This window comes from Lynx canadensis, chromosome E2, assembly GCF_007474595.2.
Source record: "Lynx canadensis isolate LIC74 chromosome E2, mLynCan4.pri.v2, whole genome shotgun sequence".
NCBI classification, from domain to species: domain Eukaryota; kingdom Metazoa; phylum Chordata; class Mammalia; order Carnivora; family Felidae; genus Lynx; species Lynx canadensis.
The window spans coordinates 29,996,102-30,014,931 of NC_044317.1; the positions used below are offsets into that span (position 1 = coordinate 29,996,102).

The following is an 18,830-nucleotide window of genomic DNA, read 5'->3' on the forward strand; positions in this document are numbered from 1 at the left end:
GCCTTTGTGGAGAAGCCCAAGGAGGCGGCGGCTGCCGGGCCGAGCTCTCCGAGAGGTCACTTCCTCCCCGGGGCCGAGCACCCGCGATCCCACTGAGGGCCAGCTGCGGCCACCAGGCCGGGCGCCCGCTGCGGGCTCTCTTGGGCCCGCGCCACCCTCGCCGGCCCCGAATTGCGGCCGGAAACGGAGTATTTCCATGCAACAATGCAAACGCGCTCATTACCATCTCCTCAATATGCATGAAGAAAATGCGCTAGGCTGGCCGAGCCCCATCACCCGGCTCCGGCCTCGGCATCCAATAAGGCGACATATTCATCTCCCAAGATGGATGAGGAGGGGGCGCCGCAGGGAAGGCAGATCCACGGGGGGGAGGGGACACGTCCCGGGGAGGAAGAGGAGAAGAGAGAAAATACAAGCGCAGCAGAGCCTGAGACGCAGACCAAGGAATCGGAGAAGGAAATAGATTAGGATGAACGAAAGAAAGAAAGGTGGATGGAGAAATGAGGGTGAGGGCGAGGGGCAGTCACAGAGGCAGACAGGGATAAAAACAGACAAAATAAGGGAAGGGGCAAGGAGCAAAACTGAGAAAAGTAACTGCGAAGTGGTCCAGAGGAGCGCATAAAACAACGAAATGGGGAGCGCGCGGAGGAAAGAATGGAAATGAATGAGTTAGAAATCGAATACCCAGAAAGTGGGACAGACAGACACAGACGGGGAGAGGAAAACAAAGGAGAGGGAGGCAGTGAAACTGCTCAAGTCAGGTGGAAAAAGGGTGATCGTGGAGAGGTAAAGAAAAATCAGATCACTTGCGCTGAAGGCCAGGTTTTCGATCCCGGCCATCCTGGGCTCTGCAAGTCGCGGGCAGCTCGGAGACGGGGGCCGAGGGCCAGGTGGGGGACGCGCGGGGGCGCAGCGGGGAGCCAGGGGCCGCCAGCCGGCCTCGCACCCCTCCTTGGGCTGCCCTGCAGGCTCCGGGGTGCCCAGGCCTGACTTGGGGCCCACTCTGCGCGTCGCGGCCCGCAGCCGCCGCGGCCGGCCGGGCGGCCTCTCCCTCGCCGAGAGCAAAGTTGGCAAAGTTTCTCCCAAAGTTTCCCCGACGCTTCTCGGGACGCAGGGACCGGCTCCGAGGCCCTGGCGGCTGGTGGGGAGCGGCAGCCCGTTCCGGGGCGGCTCTGGAGGCCGCCGGCCCGCGCCTCCTGGGATGCCCGGGGTCCGGATTCTGGCCTGATGCAAATCCCTCCCGGTGAGGACGCCAGGCCACGCACTCCGGGTGTCTGCGGGGCTGCTAATAGCGGAGAGAGAGAATGCGGGGGAGAGAGAGAGAGAAACAGAGAGAGAGAGAGAGAGAGAGAGAGAGAAGAAAAAAATATTCTCAGCTCAATTTAAGTCTCATGGAAAGGGCTTACAACTGTAATTAAATCATTAAATTCTTGTCTACGCTTCACAGAGCGGAGAGAAATTAACTTCCCACCAACCTCATTTTCTATTTGAACATGAAATAATGATTTTCTGCCCGTCTAATTACAAAGCCAACATCTGATCAAGCCAGCATCCAGAGGGGATTATCACATGCACGAGTATTAGACCTCATTACCAGCTTGAGTGCAAAATTATTACATCTTGTAATTGGATGGTGAGATTTATATACAGATCGGCCCGGTTTCTGTAAGATTGTAATTACAAGCTTCGTTGGTTAGCTACTTATCAGAACTTTGCAGGAAAACAAAACAAATGACTGAGGAAAACGAGCATTTCATTAACCTGTAACCCGAGCGCGGGGGGAGGGAGCGGCGGGAGCGTGCGCCGCCGCGTCTGCAGGAAGCGGAGGGATCGGCGGCCGCACTGCAGCCCGGGGATTTCGGTTCTGGGAGAGAAGGACCGAAGATGGGCCTCGGCGGGGAGACCTAGGGCGACAGCGGCGCCCCTCGACGGGGACGCGCGCGCACCGTGGGGCTGGGCGAGGAGGGGGCGGGAAGTGGGCCTGGTGGCTAGGTGCTCGCTTTCAGTGCGCGGCGCTGCCCTTGAGCCTGGCGGGCCGCGCGGCCCCTGGGCATACATACGTCGGGCCGCGCGGCCCCGGGTGCGAGTCCAGCGAACGCTGCTGCGTGCACCAAACGTGTGCTAGGGACACCCTCTCCGTGCACTGCCACACTCTGGGCCGCGTAGAGAGAGCGCCTACAGCAAGACTCCGAAGCGCTTTGTGCGCCGGGAACGTTGGAAGAAGGCGAAAAGACGGAGAAGCTTTCGTGTGCGGCACGTTTGTGCGCGCGTGCCTTTTCCAAATCAGCTTCCCGTGCACCTGCTTTTCCTCCCTGTGCGAGTGTATCACTTTGACCTCATCCCTTGGATTAAAAAGCTCTGGAAATGGTTCGGCTGTCCTCGAACCCCAGAGTTCAGTCCGGAGCCGGGTTCCGTTGGCCCCGTCGAGTTGGGGAGCCAGTGCCACGTCGGGGCTCGGCCGCCTACGACGCTGAGTCCCGACGTGAAGCGCGGATCGCCGGGGGCCAGGGCGGGGCTGATCTCTGCTGGACACTAGGGTAGCGAAGAGGCCGCTTCCGCCCGGGACCTGGGCGCCTTCTTGAGTACGCGTATGGGTTTGGAGGGGGGTGCCTTCGGGGCTATGAGCGCCCTTAGACCTTCGTGGTTGGGTCACTGAGAACAACCTCGTCCCTTTCCTGGCCTCTTTCCCGCCTGGCTCCACGCTGCCAGGTCAATAGTTGGTGAATGTGGAAGAAGCGTCTCCGGGGCTCATGGTTTTTCTCTTATCCTTCTGGAAGAGCTGAGTTAAATAGCGAGCGTTTCATCCGGGCATTTACAGCGCAGCCCCAGAGTCCCCACCTCGGAACCTAGCTCTTGGCTCGCTCCGGTCTGGCGCCACCACTTTGCACAAACTCTAGGGTTCAGGGCCGTCGAGGCTCGAGGTCTGACACCTAGGAAACAGTCCGGGAAATAATGTTACCCTCAATTTTGTCACCCCTGAAATCTTCAGCGAGAAGGTGAGCCCCATGACTCCCTATGCCATTTGGCTTCGAGGTTTAACTGCAAACGAAATCAGGCTCCGGGGAAACATTTCAAAGCCAGAGCTTCCCCTGATATCTCCTCCTCTGGGGAGACTCCAGCTAAGGCCAACGCCCGGTATCTGGAAGAGAAGCAGGTGGGGAGAGGATGTGGGAAAGAGCTCGACCGGATTTGAGGAATTTGAAAAGGCCACACAAGTCAGTTTCCCCACTTGAACCCCAAACCTGGCCGCCCCCAAACTTCCCCTTGCCTTCCACCCCATTTTTCTCTGGAGCCGCCGCCGGGTGCCAAGCCCCGTGGAAAGAAGGCGGGGGGTGGGGGGTGGGGGGTGGGAGTGATGGGCGAGGTCAAAACTGGGAGTTCATTCCTCAACTGGAATGCCCAAAGCTGCTTGGACCGAAGATAGCCCGGGCCCCTCACTCTGATGGAATTCGGATTCAATTGCCCTCTCCACCAGCGCGCGGCGGCCAGTTTCCGCCTCGAAGCCCGAACTGGCCACTCCAGGACAGAGTCGCCGCCTCCGTGTTGTCCCCGGAGCGCTACCGCTGCAGGTCTGGCCTGCGCGTCAGTCGCAGCCGCGGCCTAAAGCTTTTAGCCCAGAGCCTCTACGATTCCGGGAATTTCAATCCCGCTGTCGGCTGCACGCCCTAATCCGTGAAGGTGGGCGTTCGGATACTGGGATTTCAGGTTTGATTTAGGAAATATTCCACTGTGGGACCAAAAGTCTTGCCTCCCATCCCCACCCGAGACGGTGATAGGATCCTTACGGAAAGAAAACGTGTTGGCACGGTGACCGGGGAGCAGGGGAAGGGGTAGTGAAAGGAAGGATGTCTACAGACCGAAAATTCCAATATACAAACTTCTCGGAGCGCTCTGGGAAAGTTCCTGGAGCCTCAGCCACCGGCTCTCTGCTCCTCCACCATCGCACACCCGCTTAGGGCACCGGCAGGTTCCACTTCCCAGTCGTGGCTCCCCAGGATCCCCGGGGCGGGAGGGGGGGGGCCGGGTGTCCACACTTCAGTCCCTGCAAAGGCAGAGCCCGCCATTTCTAATAAGAGATTCGCACCCGGACACAGGAGGCGTTAAAGTGGCCGGGTAGGGGTCTGTTTCGCTCCCCTGGGCAATGAGATGGCCTTTGAAGATTCGACCGGGGCGCACCCCTTCACCCCTCGCGAATTCTTCTAGCTTTTTTCCTACGCCGCGGACAGTGCCTGGGGTCTAGAGGTGCGAGCCGAAAAAGGGTCCGGGCCGAGGAAAGCCCCAGCGCCTGCCCTGGACCAGGATCTGGTCCCGACCCAGGCCCCGCGCTGGGGCGGGGGGAGAGGTACCGAGGGCGGGCAGCGGGGAGGGGCGAGCTGACCCCGTCCTAACCCGCGTCCCCAGCGCCTCCCGCTCCCCCTCCCCGCGCAGGGCGGAGGGGGCGGGCAAGGACTCCCAGCGCCCGGGCTCGCGTCCCCGCCCCGCCCCGCCCCGCCCAGCGCGCCGTATCCTCCGGGGTGGGCGGCCCCGCCTGGAAGGCGCCCAGGCGATTGGCGACTCGGGAAGGAGACGCGAGGAAAAGTCGAATAAGAGGGCGCGACGTCAGACCCGAGATTTGGGGAAGGGCAAGGGAGGAGGTGAGGGCGGGGACGGACACACAGACTTAGACACAGATCCACGGACTCACACCCCCCGCACAGCACCCTAAGTGTCCCCAACTTTAGGCCGCCTGAGCCCAGGGCGCCGAAGCCAGGGCTCGGGGTGGGGGTGGGGGGGGGAGTGTCGTGCGAGTAGAGAGAGTGAGATAAAAACAGGGGTGAAGAAAGAGTGAAGGGCGCAGAAAAGGGAGAAGAGCAAAAGGAATAGAGAGAACGGGAAAGGAGAGAGAAAAGAGTTTCCGATCGTCCAGGAGAGTGAAGGAGCCCGAAGGAGCGGAAGCGATCCTAGGGGGAAGAGGAGCGCTGAGAGGGAGGGGAGAGGAAGGGCGAGGAGGGGGAGTACAAACTAGAGGAGGGTGAAGGAAGCGAGGCGCGACACTGCTCGGGGAGAGGAGGGCAGTGAGGAGCGAGGCGCGGGCAGAGGCGGCTCGGACTGCCGAGAGGAGGGAGCGCGGCGCAGAGAGGAGGGGCTTGCGGGCCCGTAGAAATGTCAATCAGAGCCCGGAGCCCCGGGAATCTCCGCCAATCTGTTCGGACCTGACCTGGCTCCTCGCCGCCGCCGCCGCCGCCGCCGCCGCCGCCGCGGAGCAGATCAATAGGCGAACGCGGAGCGCTGCGCAGCGCGGGAGGCAGCGCGGCCCCAGCCCGGCCCAGCCCCCGATGCGCGCAGGAGCCCGCGGGCGGCGCTGAGCTGGGCGGCCCAGGGGGCCGGGCCCCCTCTCCGTCCGTGCCCCGCGGGCCACCATGTCCTTCCCCCAGCTCGGATACCAGTACATCCGCCCGCTCTACCCACCCGAGCGCCCGGGGGCCGCCGGCGGCGGCGGCAGCGCTGGAGCCCGGGGCGGCCCAGGAGCCGGAGCCTCGGAGCTGGCCGCCTCGGGGTCCCTGTCCAACGTGCTCTCCTCCGTGTACGGGGCGCCCTATGCCGCGGCGGCAGCGGCTGCCGCCGCCGCCCAAGGCTACGGTGCCTTTCTGCCCTACGCCGCCGAGCTGCCCATCTTCCCGCAGCTGGTAAGCGCCCAGGGAGCCGGAGTGGGGCGGGGGGAGGGCTGGAGCTGGGGCGCGGGACGAGGTGGAGCGCGCGGGAGTAGACTAGCGGGGCCCAGGCCGGGAGGGTGGAGGCGGCGACGGCCAGGGCGGCTAGGGCTCACCCGCGCTCCCTCCGCGCGTGTCCCTTCCTTCTCCATGTGCGTACAGGGCGCGCAGTACGAGCTGAAAGACAGCCCGGGGGTGCAGCATCCGGCCGCGGCCGCCGCGTTTCCGCACCCGCATCCCGCCTTCTACCCGTATGGCCAGTACCAGTTCGGGGACCCGTCCCGTCCCAAGAACGCCACCCGGGAGAGCACCAGCACGCTCAAGGCCTGGCTGAACGAGCACCGCAAGAACCCCTACCCCACCAAGGGCGAGAAGATCATGCTGGCCATCATCACCAAGATGACCCTCACCCAGGTGTCCACCTGGTTCGCCAACGCGCGCCGGCGCCTCAAGAAAGAGAACAAGATGACTTGGGCGCCCCGCAGCCGCACCGACGAGGAGGGCAACGCTTACGGGAGCGAGCGCGAGGAGGAAGACGAGGAGGAGGACGAAGAAGACAGCAAGCGCGAGCTGGAGCTGGAGGAGGAGGAGCTCGTGGGGGAGGAGGAGGACACGGGGGGCGAGGGCCTGGCGGACGACGACGAGGACGAGGAGATCGATTTGGAGAACTTAGACGGTGCGACCGCGGGGCCTGAGCTGGCCTTGTCTGGGGCGGCACACAGGGACGGCGACCTCGGCCTGAGACCCATTTCAGACTCCAAGAATAGCGACTCGGACGACAGCTCGGAGGGCTTGGAGGAGCGTCCACTGCCCGTGTTGAGTCTGGCCCCGGCGCCACCGCCGGTGGCCGCGGTTCTGCCGTCTCCGCCCTCGCCTCCTGCAGGCCTGGACCCCTGCGCTCCCGCACCACCGCCCGCCTCAGCCCTGCAGAAGCCCAAGATCTGGTCCCTGGCCGAGACGGCCACAAGCCCGGACAACCCGCGCCGCTCGCCTCCGGGGGCGGGAGGTTCTCCCCCGGGGGCAGCCGTCGCGCCCCCAGCCCTGCAGCTCTCTCCGGCCGCGGCAGCCGCCGCGGCTCACAGACTCGTCTCGGCGCCGCTGGGCAAGTTCCCCGCTTGGACCAACCGGCCGTTCCCAGGCCCTACGCCGGGCCCACGCCCGCACCCGCTCTCCCTGCTGGGCTCGGCCCCTCCACACCTGCTGGGACTTCCCGGAGCCGCGGGCCACCCGGCCGCCGCCGCTGCCGCCTTCGCTCGGCCGGCGGAGCCCGAGGGCGGAACAGGTGACTACTGAGCGCCGAAGCGGAGGAAGGGGGTGGGTTCTGGGGGTCGCGCCGGGGCGGACGGAGATGGCAGGACCCCGGGGGGCGCGGGGCGCTTTCCACCCCGCGCCAGCCTCCCGCGGCCCTGAGTGCCGGCGTGGAGCTCTCTAAAGGCCCTCCTTTTTCTTCCCCGCTTGCCTTAGATCGCTGTAGTGCCTTGGAAGTGGAGAAAAAGTTACTCAAGACGGCTTTCCAGCCCGTGCCCAGGCGGTAAGAGACCCCGCGGTAGGGGCGGACGGTGGGACAAGCAAGTGGGGGAGGAACGAACGCGGAGCACTGGAGGCTTTTGCCCCCGGGGAATGCAGCCGGGACGTGCTTTAAAAAGGGGACCAGACACACACTCCTCCGTAGCGCCCGCGGGCCCAGAGAGGCCTCGGGCAATCCCAGCCGGCACCCGGGCCGCGGCCCAGGGTACGGCGCGCGCGGTAGGAACCCGGGCCCCCGCCGGGCCAGCGGCGACTCTGGGAAGCCCACCTGGCGGTCTTCGAGCCGGGACCTCGGGTCCCTACTCCTTCCCAACCTTCTGTAGTTAAACCGGAAACCCAACATCTACAGCTGGACATCATCTGACACTGAGACACCTCCCAGTCCCCCGGCCTCAGTCCCAGGTTGGGTGTCCCAAATCCTAGGCAGCGTCGGTGCCCCGAACTCTCACTTCCTTTGCTACCACTGCTTCTCTCTTCCAGGCCCCAGAACCACCTGGATGCCGCTTTGGTCTTATCGGCTCTCTCCTCCTCCTAGTACTTATTTTTAAAAATTTTCAATCGTTGTAATAATTGTAAAAAAAACAAAAACAAAAACACAAAACTCTCTGTATAGTTATGACTTGTAAGCATGTCCGTGTATGAATACCTAAGAAACAAAACTAAGCAAAAAGAAAAAAAGAAAAAAAAAAAAGAAATAAACCACGTTCCCTCAGTCCTCCCCAAGTGGCTTCTGTACCCCACATTAGCTGAGTTTGTGAGGGTTTTTCTGGTTGATGTTGTTCGGTTGATTTTGGGAGGTGGAGTTGCCGTGAGAATAAGAGTGTCTGACTTTTTTTTTTTTGTATATACAGAAACATGTACATATGTGTGAACCAAATTGTACAAGAAAGTATCTATTTTTGGCTAAATAAATGAGCTGTTGCCACTTTGACTATAACCTGCCTCTCTGCCCACCCCCCCCCACCTCCACGGATGGATCTATTTGGTTTTTGTTTTGTTTTGTTTTGTTTTGTTTTATCCGCTGCCCCCCGCTCCCCATGTTTGAAGAGTCGCCGGAATCAGCGGGAAAAGAACGACACTCAGGACCCAGGACCGTGTGATCACAAGAGTGCAGAAGCCAAGCAGACACAGAGGTGGCGGGGCTGGGGGCACCACTGGAGGTGAGGCAGTTGGAGAAGTAGCTGGGGTGCCCCAGGGAAAGGGCAGAGGAGACAGCTGGGGGGAAACCGGAGAAGATGCCCTCCGAGGAGCCTGGAGAGTTGGGCCCACCCGGCCGGTCCACCGGATCAACCCCGGGGTTTGGGGCCTGCTCGGATGGCATGGCAGGAAGACCCAGAGAAGGGTCTGGATGCAGAAAGGTTAGGCTGGGGGGTTCTCATCAGTCCCGCGCCCCCATTCTTAGATAGGCACAATTGAGGTTCTCTGAGTCTTATGTCAGGGCATGTGCAAGTTCAGTTCAAGCCCTTTCCAACCTCACTGCACCCACAGACTCCTCCTTACAGATGTGAGGGTGTGGGGTGGCGGTGAATAGGGGTTGCGTATGGAGGAACAGCGACCCGGGGATGCACAGCATTTCCTCTTAGTGACCGTGCCCAGCCCGAATTGAGAGTGGGGGGACCTGAGTCCCGGTGGCCTCTGTGCATCTTGGCACCCCAGTGGGTTTTCCCCCCAAGTGCCCTGGAAGGATAGCCTTCTAGGGTGCTGGTGGGGGGTGCGGGGGTGTTGGGGCCTCTGTACCTATCCAGCCAGGATTCCGGCTTGGGGCCTGTCAGGGGGTGGGCGGGCCAGGGTGGGGGGGGGGGAGGGAGCCGGGAAATTTGGGGCTGGAGCTCCCTCTACAGGACAAAAGGGCCACTCAGCGCCTGCCTGGGCGGCCTCTCCAGCCAGGCCTGGCCTGGCCGCCCGCTGGCCGCCCTGTCCTCGCCCTCTTGTTTTCTCTTTCAGCCCGACAGCCTTGCCCAACTTTGATTTGAACAAGTTGTAGGGAGCCCTGGACGAGTGCCGCCTCGGGCACGAAGTGGAGGGTACCTTTTTTTTTTTTTTTTTTTTTTTTTTTTAATTTTCCTCCTCTTTGGTTAGTCAATTTAGTTAGTAAATTTTGTGGTTAGTAAGTTTCGGCCCGTGTGGAGCCTGTGACAGTCTCGTGGCTCCCCTGGGAGGTTTGGGCAGGGCTCGAACGCCTGAAGCCACAGAACAAAGCGCGGTGGGACAGATGGGAGGTGGGAGGTGGGAGATGTTTCTCCGGCTCCCTCCTCTCCCAGCTCTTTATTAATGGTGTTTACAGATCCAGACTCCTTCCCAGGACTTAGATACAGGCTGTGGTTCAGCTCAGGCCCTGGCCCCATGGAACAGGCTTCAACTGCCTGGGTGGGCCTTGAACCTCAGAGGCCAGGGCCTCGGAGGCAGGCAGAGGCCTCCGCTAATCAGCATGAGTGTCTTTAGGGGGACAGCACGCCCGATAGCCTGTCAGCTATGGCCTCACAAGCTTCTCTGTCGCATAGACCTAGTTCCCCAGTCTACGTCCCGTGAATCTCTGAGCAGATAATTAACTTCGCTGTGCTGTATTTCCTCATCTGTGCAATGGGAATAATCATGCCTACCCCGCCAGGTGGATGTGCCCACGAGAGACAGAGGCTGTCCAGGCCTGGCATGTGGTAGTGAGGGTGACATAGCTTTAGTATCACTAACGTTCTATTCTAGAATCTCAGTCCCCTCTCTTCGACTCCGGACGGTATTCAGCTCACCCGCTCCCATCAGCCATAACAGTGAGGCGTCTGCCTCCAGGCATCTCAGGACCCAGCTCGACCCAGGGAGAAAGGAAACTCCCCAGGCAGGGGTGATCGGGGAGAGGGGTGACGGCAGAAGTCCGGCAGCCTTTCCACACGGAACGTCAGCCCAGGGAGGAGAAAATGCATGTGGTCACAAGGAGAGGGGTGTGGAGAGGCCAAGCCGAGCTTGCAGAGGTCGGACCCCCCCGTCCTCGGTGGCTCTGCCGTGAAAACCCCACGGCCTGCTCACCTCTTCAGCCCGGCTCATTCCGGGGATAATGGTCCTTGGATGAGACCAGTCCCGCCCCCCTGAAGGGGCAGTGTGTGGACGTGCTGAGGAGAGCCGGGAAAACCTGGGAGCGGGGAGTGGCCACTCCCGTGTATTTGTAGCCTCTCGGTCGCACGGAACACACAAGCCCTTCAAATGGCCCCAAAGTGACCCCCAAAAGGTAACGCCGTCCAAACAAAGAAACCTAAAAAAGGGGAGAGGAGGCCGCTCCCCTCCACATTCACCAGGGAGCTGGTTCCGGGTCCTCCTCCCTGAACCGTCCCCTCGTCCCCTCCCTCTCCCCCTTTTCAGGGACCCCAGACACTGCCTCCATCCATCCTTTATTGTGTGGCCCTCAAATTTTAAAAGGGGAAAGGAAGCCGGAAGGGCAGGGCTCCCAGAGAGAGAGGGACACACACAGAGAGAGAAGGAAGCCAGAGAGAGAAGAGAGAGAGAATACATGGGAATCTTACCCTGGGTCCTGATTAAGCTTCAATTAGAAATAAAATATGTCAATCACTCCGCCTGGAAGGGGTGCTGGCTGTCGTGGCTGGTTATGCAAAGCACGCCAAGGTGTGTGGGGATAATCAATTAGGTCAGAGGAAGGAGTGTATGTCACCACGTCCCTCATTATCTGCATGCAGCCAGAGGTGGGGGTGCATCACCGGGCCAGCGAGCCAGAGGAGAATAAAATTATCTCCCTAAGTGATGGCCCATTCGCGGTTTCCGATTGAATTTATTTTCACCGGAATACAGGGAGGAGGAAGCCGGGTCCAGGCAGAGGGCAATATGGAAAAGTGAGTGCAGCAGAGGCTTCCCGGAGGGGAAAGGGTGCTTCGGCCACTCACCTGTCTGAGGAGAGGGCTGGTGGTCTCCAGGCCACCTGGAGGGTCCCCTGTCTCAGGCCTGAGTTGTGGAAGGTTCAGCAGCAGGGATCAAAGGCTTGGATAGAAATTGGATGCCAGACGCCTTCCCTGATTTGTTGGGACTTTCCATCAGGAACTCCAGCATGGGGCCTCATTATTTGTATCCTTCGAGAAACGTTCTCTGCGTCCTGTAACTCCCGGTTGCACGTACCCTCTGCCTCTACCAAATGACAAAGGACAATGGCAGGTGTGTACCAATTGTGTCTGTGGCCAGAGATAACTCCGACTCGAGTGGAGGAAAGTGCCATCCCGACTCGGGCCTCCAACTTCACCGTCTGCAACATAGAGGGGATCGGATTAGACGAATTTGTTCCAAGCCAAAGGTCTCTAGTACGAGGCGTAAATGGAGGGGGCCCGTAACCTCTCCAGCTACTGTCTCCAGATCCTGATTTGCCACTGTCTTCGGATCCAGCCAGCCAACGTGACCACATTGAAAGTCTCCGTCTCTTGTGTGGCCAGCCTAGCTTTAATGCACCTGCTCCCCTCAGAATGGAGGCTCCAGCCCCTCCAAAGACCATCCTGATTGTTTGCATGGGAACCCCCCCCCCCCACCCCCGCGGCATCTCTCCCTGATGGCAGAAGGGGTGAGTACCCAGGGCAAGATGGGGAAGAGGTCCTAAGATAGAGCAGTGGTTCTCCACTGGGCGGTCCCCACGCTCCCAGGACATAAGGCAACGTGTGGAGACATTTTCCAATTGTCATGCCTGGATACGGGTGCTACTGGCATCTCTTGGGTGGAGACCAGGGATGCCGCTCACACCAAGGATACTGTCCCACAAGGCACAGGCCAGCCCCGCCAACAGAGAGTGATGGGGCCCAAGATGTCAACAACGCCGCCGTTGAGAAACCTAGAACCCGAGGGAGGGGAGAGGTGTCTGAGGGCAACTACAGCAGGTGTTTTCTCCCAGAAACCACAGCTCTGTGGAGAGACACGTTAAAGAAGGAGGCTAAGTGGGGCCGCTTGTCTGCTCTTGAAAAACTTTTGGCCCCGGAAGGGGGCAATGGAGAAGAGAAAGCATCAACAGGAAACTTTGCCAGCCTGAGAAAAAGAAAAGTGGGTTTCAACTCCCTGAGCCTCTGGAGGTGGGGCCGTCTCAGGACAGAGAGATTGAGAGAGAGAGGGAGAGGGAGAGGGAGAGGGAGACAGAGTCATCTCCAAAGAGGATGTGTGTCTGGAAAGTTGGGGCCTTTCTCCCTGGATATTTATATCAGGAGCAGGTTACGGGAATGTTCTCACAGATGAAAGCCCAACTCCTGTGGTTTCACCTCCTAATTATTGCCACCTCTTAACTGCTGCCAGCCTTTCCTGCACTTAAACGCGTCTATTTATTTACTCCCTTATTTTACCCCGGGGTGCCTGTGTGCGTGTGTGTGCCTGTGTGTGCGCCTGTGTGCGTGGGTGTGTGTCCCGTGTCAGGGAGCAGGAAGGAGACAAAGGCAGGGTAAAGTCTTACTCAGGGGGCCGGGGCCCGTCTAGGCCAGGAAGGCTATGATTTCATGGCTTTTGTGCCCCTGGCGAGCCCCGCAATCTCTCACTGCTCCGGGCCGCTAACAAGTGGGCCCACAGCCCTCCGGGGCCTTTGGAGTTCACTCATCTGAGAGATTGGGCTTTTCTCAGCCGCTCAGATTTATTTTGCTAAAGTTACAGGGCAATTATGGAAATGCGCCCTTTGAAGCTGGGCTGATTTCTCTTTATTTTCTTCTCCCTGACAAAGCAGCACTTCCCTGCCTCTTGTGGGCTTTTTTTTTTTTTTTCCTTTTCCTGCTCTCTCTCTCTCTCTTTCCTCTCTCTTTTTTTTTTTCTGATAATTCTTAGATAGCGGGAGTTTCCAGGGGTAATTTGAAAAACATCTTTTGAACAGTGATAAAAATGTGTGTAGATTAAAATGATGTTTACTATTGATTTTAACGTTATGGGTTGTGTGTGTGCGTGTGTGTGTGCGTGTGTGTGCGTGTGTGTGTGCGTGTGTGTGTGTGTGTGTGTGTGTTTGTTTTAATGGGATTCTGATGGCCAGGCGGGGAAACATGAATTAATGACAGCAAGAGACAGGTCTCCCATGCCTCAGTTGTGGGCCGGGGACAGTCTCGCCAGCCTGAGGCCCGGAGTGGGGAGGCCCAGGGCAGCCTGGCAGGCCACCTGGTTGGCCAGCAGACTGGCCCAGCCACCTGGGGCTCCCCCCCTCCCTGGGCCCCCGGAATGCATCCCTCCACAAATTTAACAGGATGGACACCCTGATCCCCTTTCCTCACACCTCAGGAGTAACAGGCCCAGACCCAACAGGGCTGTGTTTTCTGGGCTTTGTACATTATTTATCACTGGAGCGCGGAATCTGGAGGCTCCGTGTGAACCAACCCAACTTATTCCTCTTCTGTCGCCCCGCTTTGCTTGACTTGACGCAAGGGTGTTGAGGAAAAGTGTCTGAGGCCAGATGGTGTCGGCCTCCGTGTTCGTGAGGCCTTCGATGGAGAATGTGGCCTGCTCAGTGTGTGGGAGCCTCGGTTTCTATTTTTTCGAGTGGCTTTGAAGTTTTCTTTGTCCATATTTTTCTTTGCTCCTCCCTCCCTCCCTCCCTTCTTGTCTTTGGGGGCGAGTGGCTCATTATCTGTATACAAACACCAACGGGAAGTCTCATCACCTTCAAGAGCTGGGCGTCGGCCTCAGCGGCCAGAGTGGGGGCCTTTCCACCTCCTATTTCCTTTACCCTATTTCAAAAAAGAAAATAAATGGGGCCCCTGGGTGGCTCAGTCAGTTAAGTGTTTGACACGGGCTCTGGTCATGATCTCATAGGTCGTGAGTTCCAGCCCAGGAACTTAAACACGTCAAAAGCACGGAGCCTGCTTGGCATTCTCTCTCTCTCTCTCTCTCTCTCTCTCTCTCAGAATAAGTAAATAAACTTTAAAAATTAAAAAATAAGTAAAATACAATTAAACAAATGAAATGGAGTCCAGTGCTTACTAATTGATAGGCCTGACCCCTCACTGCCCTAACCACTTCCCATGAATTTTAGTTAATGTTCACAACCCCCCACCTCGGGGGGACCCAGTGAAGAAATTAAGGCCTAAAGAGACGTTCAGCTTAAGAGACTCTTCTGGTACCAGGCAGAACATTCCATAGGGTATGCTCCTGTCTGAATGTACAAGGGGCTGGTGTGGTTGCCTCAAGGAAAAGACCCCGGCAGCTGGGGGTCAAGGACAGCAGGAATATTTTTCAGTCTCTGTCCCTTTGCTCCCTTTGAACCGTGTGAACGTGGCAGTTCTTCAGAAAGCTTTTTTGGTTTTTAAATAACTGAAATGTGCGAGAGCGAGGGATGGTATGAGACACAGACAGACAGACAGACAGAAAGCAGCTTCCCTGGATCTTACATCATTCATTCATTCACTGACACCCCCCCAGATAGTCCTCAAGGACCTGTATGTGGGGGACCATGCCCCTTCGGGTGGTCCCTGCCATCAAATTGCCTTGGACCCGAGCCCGGCTCCAGTGCTCCCCGACGGTGACCCCGAGCTTCGGACTGCCCCTCTCTGAGCTTTGCTCCCTCATAAAACAGAAAGAGTAATTATAATTTTACTGCCCTTGCTGGCTGTTGAGAGGATTAAATGAGTTAATCTGCACTTGGGACAATGCGCCATGCATAAGGATTTGCCTCGTGCATGTGAGTTACCTAATAAATTTACAAATATTATTTGTATTCATTATCCCACCAACCTCAGTCAATAGGTATGAGGGTCCCCATTTTCTAGCTAGGTAAACCCCAACTCAGCCGTTCAACAAGGGAGAGCCAGCACTCTGATCAAGATGCTCGTTAGCCCTGGAGTCTGTCCCTCAGCTGTGACACCACTTTGCTCCTGTGCCACGTGCCCCCCTGATTCGCTTGGGCCTGAACCTGTCCTGGGTGGGCCGAGACCCTGTGTAGCCCCCGTATGCCCCCCTCTCACTGCGGCCCACCGTTCCTGCCACGGAGCCAGTGAAATGAGAGGGCGTGTGAGTGGCTGTGTCACAGGGAGGACCTTGCAACCTGCTGTCTTTAAGTTAAAAACCAGGGGGGCGCCTGGGTGGCTCAGTCAGTTAAGCGTCAGACTTCAGCTCAGGTCATGACCTCGCGGTTTGCGGGTTCGAGCCCCGCGTCGGGCTCTGTGCCGGCCGCTGGGAGCCCGGAGCCCGCTTCGGATTCTATGTCTCCCTCTCTCTCTGACCCTCCTCCGCTCACACTCTGTCTCAGTCTCTGTCAAAAATAAATAACCATGAAAAAAAATTAAAAAGAAATAAATAAAAAGAAACACGCAAGAATTTTAAGTAAGTACAGGACAGGATGAGGATCTCTGTCCACTCGTTCAATTCCTTCTCACCTTCTGTCCTGGTGGAAAGGGGCTTTCTGTAGAGTTCTGAGCCAGCGTTTTCCTGGAAGAGGCCATCCATATTAGCAAAAGAAAGGATAGTCCTCCTTCCAGCACTTTCTACTGAGCACTTTCTACAGTAGCATCGACAGGGGAGCTTGTTAGACGTGCAGACCTCCAGGACCCTCCCAGAGCCACTGAATCAGAATGTGCATCTTCCGAGGATTCCATGTGATGGGTGTGCATAGTGACGTGTGAGAAGCGCCAGTCCATAAGCTCTTTGGTAAAGCATGTGGCCCTTCCAGAATGGAATGTTCTCGAACATTCTCTGGGACTTGGACCTCCGTGGGAGGGGCAGGATGGAGGATGCGGGAAGGAGAGTGGCGGGGGGTGGGGGGGGCAAGGAGGAGGATGGGAAGAAATGAGAGAGGTCAAGGCCAGGGGTTGACCTGCAGCTGAAGTTATCAGGAGTGAAGACATATTTTGCCCCTTCTTCTATCTTTAAGCATGGTTCAGGTTGGCTGTGAGTGACCCTGGGCTCCTCGCGGCCACAGCCTCTGCCCACAAGCCCTTCCAGATACTTCACAGCATGGGGGTATACGCACCTAGAAAACGTGGGTTTTGTTAATAGCTGGTTTCCTGCAGCGTGCCTCCCCGCTGATCCCCACTCAACTCGGGTGCGTCTCCTGAAGAGAGGGGAGAGTCCACATGAAGGTCTGTGTTCGTTGTCTACTGCCACATAACAAGTCACCCCCAAAACACAGTGGCATGAAACAGGCACGTTCTGCTTGTTCCGTTGTAAAAACCCGAGGAAGAGCCCTGATTGGCTCAACTCGGTCATGTGTTTGTTGCTGGGCCAATCACAATGGCCAGGGGTGTGGCAGGAACAGGAAGTTGAAAATGAAGGTGTTCCCTTCATAGAAAGGGCAGACAATCAAGTCACATCTAACACGTCTGCCGTTGAACTCCCACGTGAGTTTGGTCCCCATGTCAGGTTCTGCACTGCCAGTGGGAAGGTGCTTGGGATTCTCTCTCTCTCTCTCTCAAAAAAAAAAATAAATAAATATAAGAGAGAGAAAAGAAAGAAACCTGGGGAGTTCCACCATCTTGGGAAGGCAACAAAGGACAGAAGAACGGGGTTGGCCTGGGGGACCTCCTGGGGACCCATGTTTTGCTTAAAGTTGATAGAACTTTAGGGCTTGGTATCCCCCTTTTTCCCCCATTATCTCTCTACCTCTCTTCCCCTCTTATACTTGAACCTGAGCTGGGAGACGCACCTTCGGGCTGGGGATTCTCTTGGCGCTGGGTACATCCCAGGGCCTCGGATCAGTGAGCCCTCAGGAAATAGTCACGGACAGCCTTGCTGCTTTGCACTGTTGTGATACCGTTAGGCCTTTCCTCACTTCCCTTCCGGTCGTTAGGGACATCTTGTGCAAATATTTTATAAGATGAGAATCATTAAGCCGTCTAAATGCAAATGTGATTTTATTAAAATATTTTAACAATTACAAAATATAACAAGTTTAAACACAGTTAATTATAAAGCACAATCACCACATTTTCGTACCTGTGGTGCCAAAGCAAACACTAAAGTATAATCATTATCAAATATGGTAGGAGCGGGGCGCCTGGGTGGCTGAGTCGGTTAAGCATCCGACTTCGGCTCAGGTCATGATCTCACAGTTCGTGAGTTCGAGCCCCGCGTCGCGCTTTGTGCCGGCAGCTCAGAGCCTGGAGCCTGCTTCGGATTCTGTGTCTCCCGCTCTCTCGGCCCCTCCCCTGCTCACTCTCTGTCACTCTGTCTCTCAAAAATACACGTTAAAAAAAAAAAAAAAAAAAAGACGGTAAGAGCTGCCCTTTGTTCAGTTCTGCCACGTGATAGGGACTTGTCCTCAGCTTTTCTATGCAAAGTCAGCAAGAGAATATGGTTTGAAGGCGACAGTCATTCCATTTGTAGTTGTCCTGTGTCCTCTCCCTGACATACCTGAGCACCCTAGATCTACACCTCCTGAGGGTGCAGTCAGGACTGTTCGTGAGGGCAGACAAGGCTGGGGAGCACTGTCACATGCTCTCGCTGATTTTCCTAATTTCCTTTATTATCCACATACCCTCTAGGCCAGGAGGTCTCCACACCGGGGTCTGTCCTCCCGGCAAGGCTCCTGACCTTTTGTGTCCTGGAACACAGTGGAAGAACAAGATGGCATGGCCCGGCTGGAAATAGTACTTGGGAAAAGGCCATAGGCTCAACTGCTTGCTCCGCAGCACGCAGAAGGGCCATTGCCAAAAAATATAATTATCCAGAAATGTGGAACAAAGACACTGCAGGAGAAAGGGGCTGAGCAGAAGGGCGGTGGAAGGCGGGCAGAGACAGAGCCGGTCTGATGGGTGGGCGGCGTCCCTCTCTGTCAGTGGCAACCTGTGACCAAGGAGTAGGAGACACCACAGCTGGGGTAGACTGGTCTGTCAACTAGGAGCTTCTAAGGAAGCCGTCTGACTATACAACCCGTCCAAGAAAGAGGACCCTTCCATCCTGCAAAGTTGTGGATGGTCAATCTCACTCTGCCAAGGGAGAATCACAGAGTCCCTCCTAAAGGAACCCACCCAGATAATCTCCCGGGTCCTCAGATGAGACATTTGTGATGGGAGCAAAAGACGGGCTACACGTTTGCCTGTGGAGAAACCACAATGGAATGTTCTTACCTTGCTGCCTCCGAGACCTTTGGCTCACAGGCTTTCAAGCAACTGCTAAGCTGATTCTGAGTCAGGACCTGCTCTTGTTCTGGTCCTCACTGGCGGGATTGTTACAGGACACTGGCATTTCTCTTCACTCCAGCAACATTCCCTGGAGCTACACTACAGGATTATTAACAGCAAGTTATAGGGCCTCCCTGTGTCGATATTAGTATCGCCAGCCCTGAGGATGTGTCATAACACCAACACGTAGGTGTGACATTGAAACTATTTAACACCTGGGACCTCACTGGCATCAGAACTGGCAGGGTCCTGAGGTCTTCTGTTGTGCCAGGCATTGGCAGGTCAGTTTGTGAGTCATGGGAATGTCTGGGAGGTCCCAGAAAAGAGCTGGAGCAAAAGAGGGGACACTCGGGGATCTCAGGGTGGCACTGTTTACCAACTGGCATGGAACTATTTTCATATTTTCAAGACAGAAACAGTTGGATACCCACCTACAAAAGAATAAAGTTGAATCCCTTTCTTATTCCATACACAAAAATTAACTCAAAATGTGTCATAAGGGGTGGCTTGCTGGCTCAGTTGGTGGAGCATGCCACTTTTGACCTTGGGGTTGCAGGTTTGA

At 57.2% G+C, this 18,830-nt stretch overlaps 1 protein-coding gene across 1 annotated transcript; it reads left to right on the top strand.

Annotated features, from left to right (window-relative positions):
• The first annotated feature begins 5,356 nt into the window (after positions 1-5,356).
• On the top strand, positions 5,357-8,148 carry IRX3 (iroquois homeobox 3). Its single transcript, XM_030299640.1, has 4 exons — positions 5,357-5,666; positions 5,853-6,972; positions 7,155-7,221; positions 7,698-8,148. The coding sequence occupies exons 1-4, from the start codon at positions 5,400-5,402 to the stop codon at positions 7,750-7,752; spliced, it is 1,509 nt and encodes a 502-aa protein (XP_030155500.1). The 5' UTR covers positions 5,357-5,399; the 3' UTR covers positions 7,753-8,148.
• Positions 8,149-18,830: the final 10,682 nt, after the last annotated feature.

Coding starts and splice junctions, on each gene's coding strand:
- IRX3 (XM_030299640.1), top strand. CDS start 5,400: ATGTCCTTCCCCCAGCTCGGATACCAGTACATCCGCCCGCTCTACCCA. Junction 5,667..5,852: donor TGCCCATCTTCCCGCAGCTG/GTAAGCGCCCAG, acceptor ATGTGCGTACAG/GGCGCGCAGTACGAGCTGAA. Junction 7,222..7,697: donor TTCCAGCCCGTGCCCAGGCG/GTAAGAGACCCC, acceptor TCTCTCTTCCAG/GCCCCAGAACCACCTGGATG.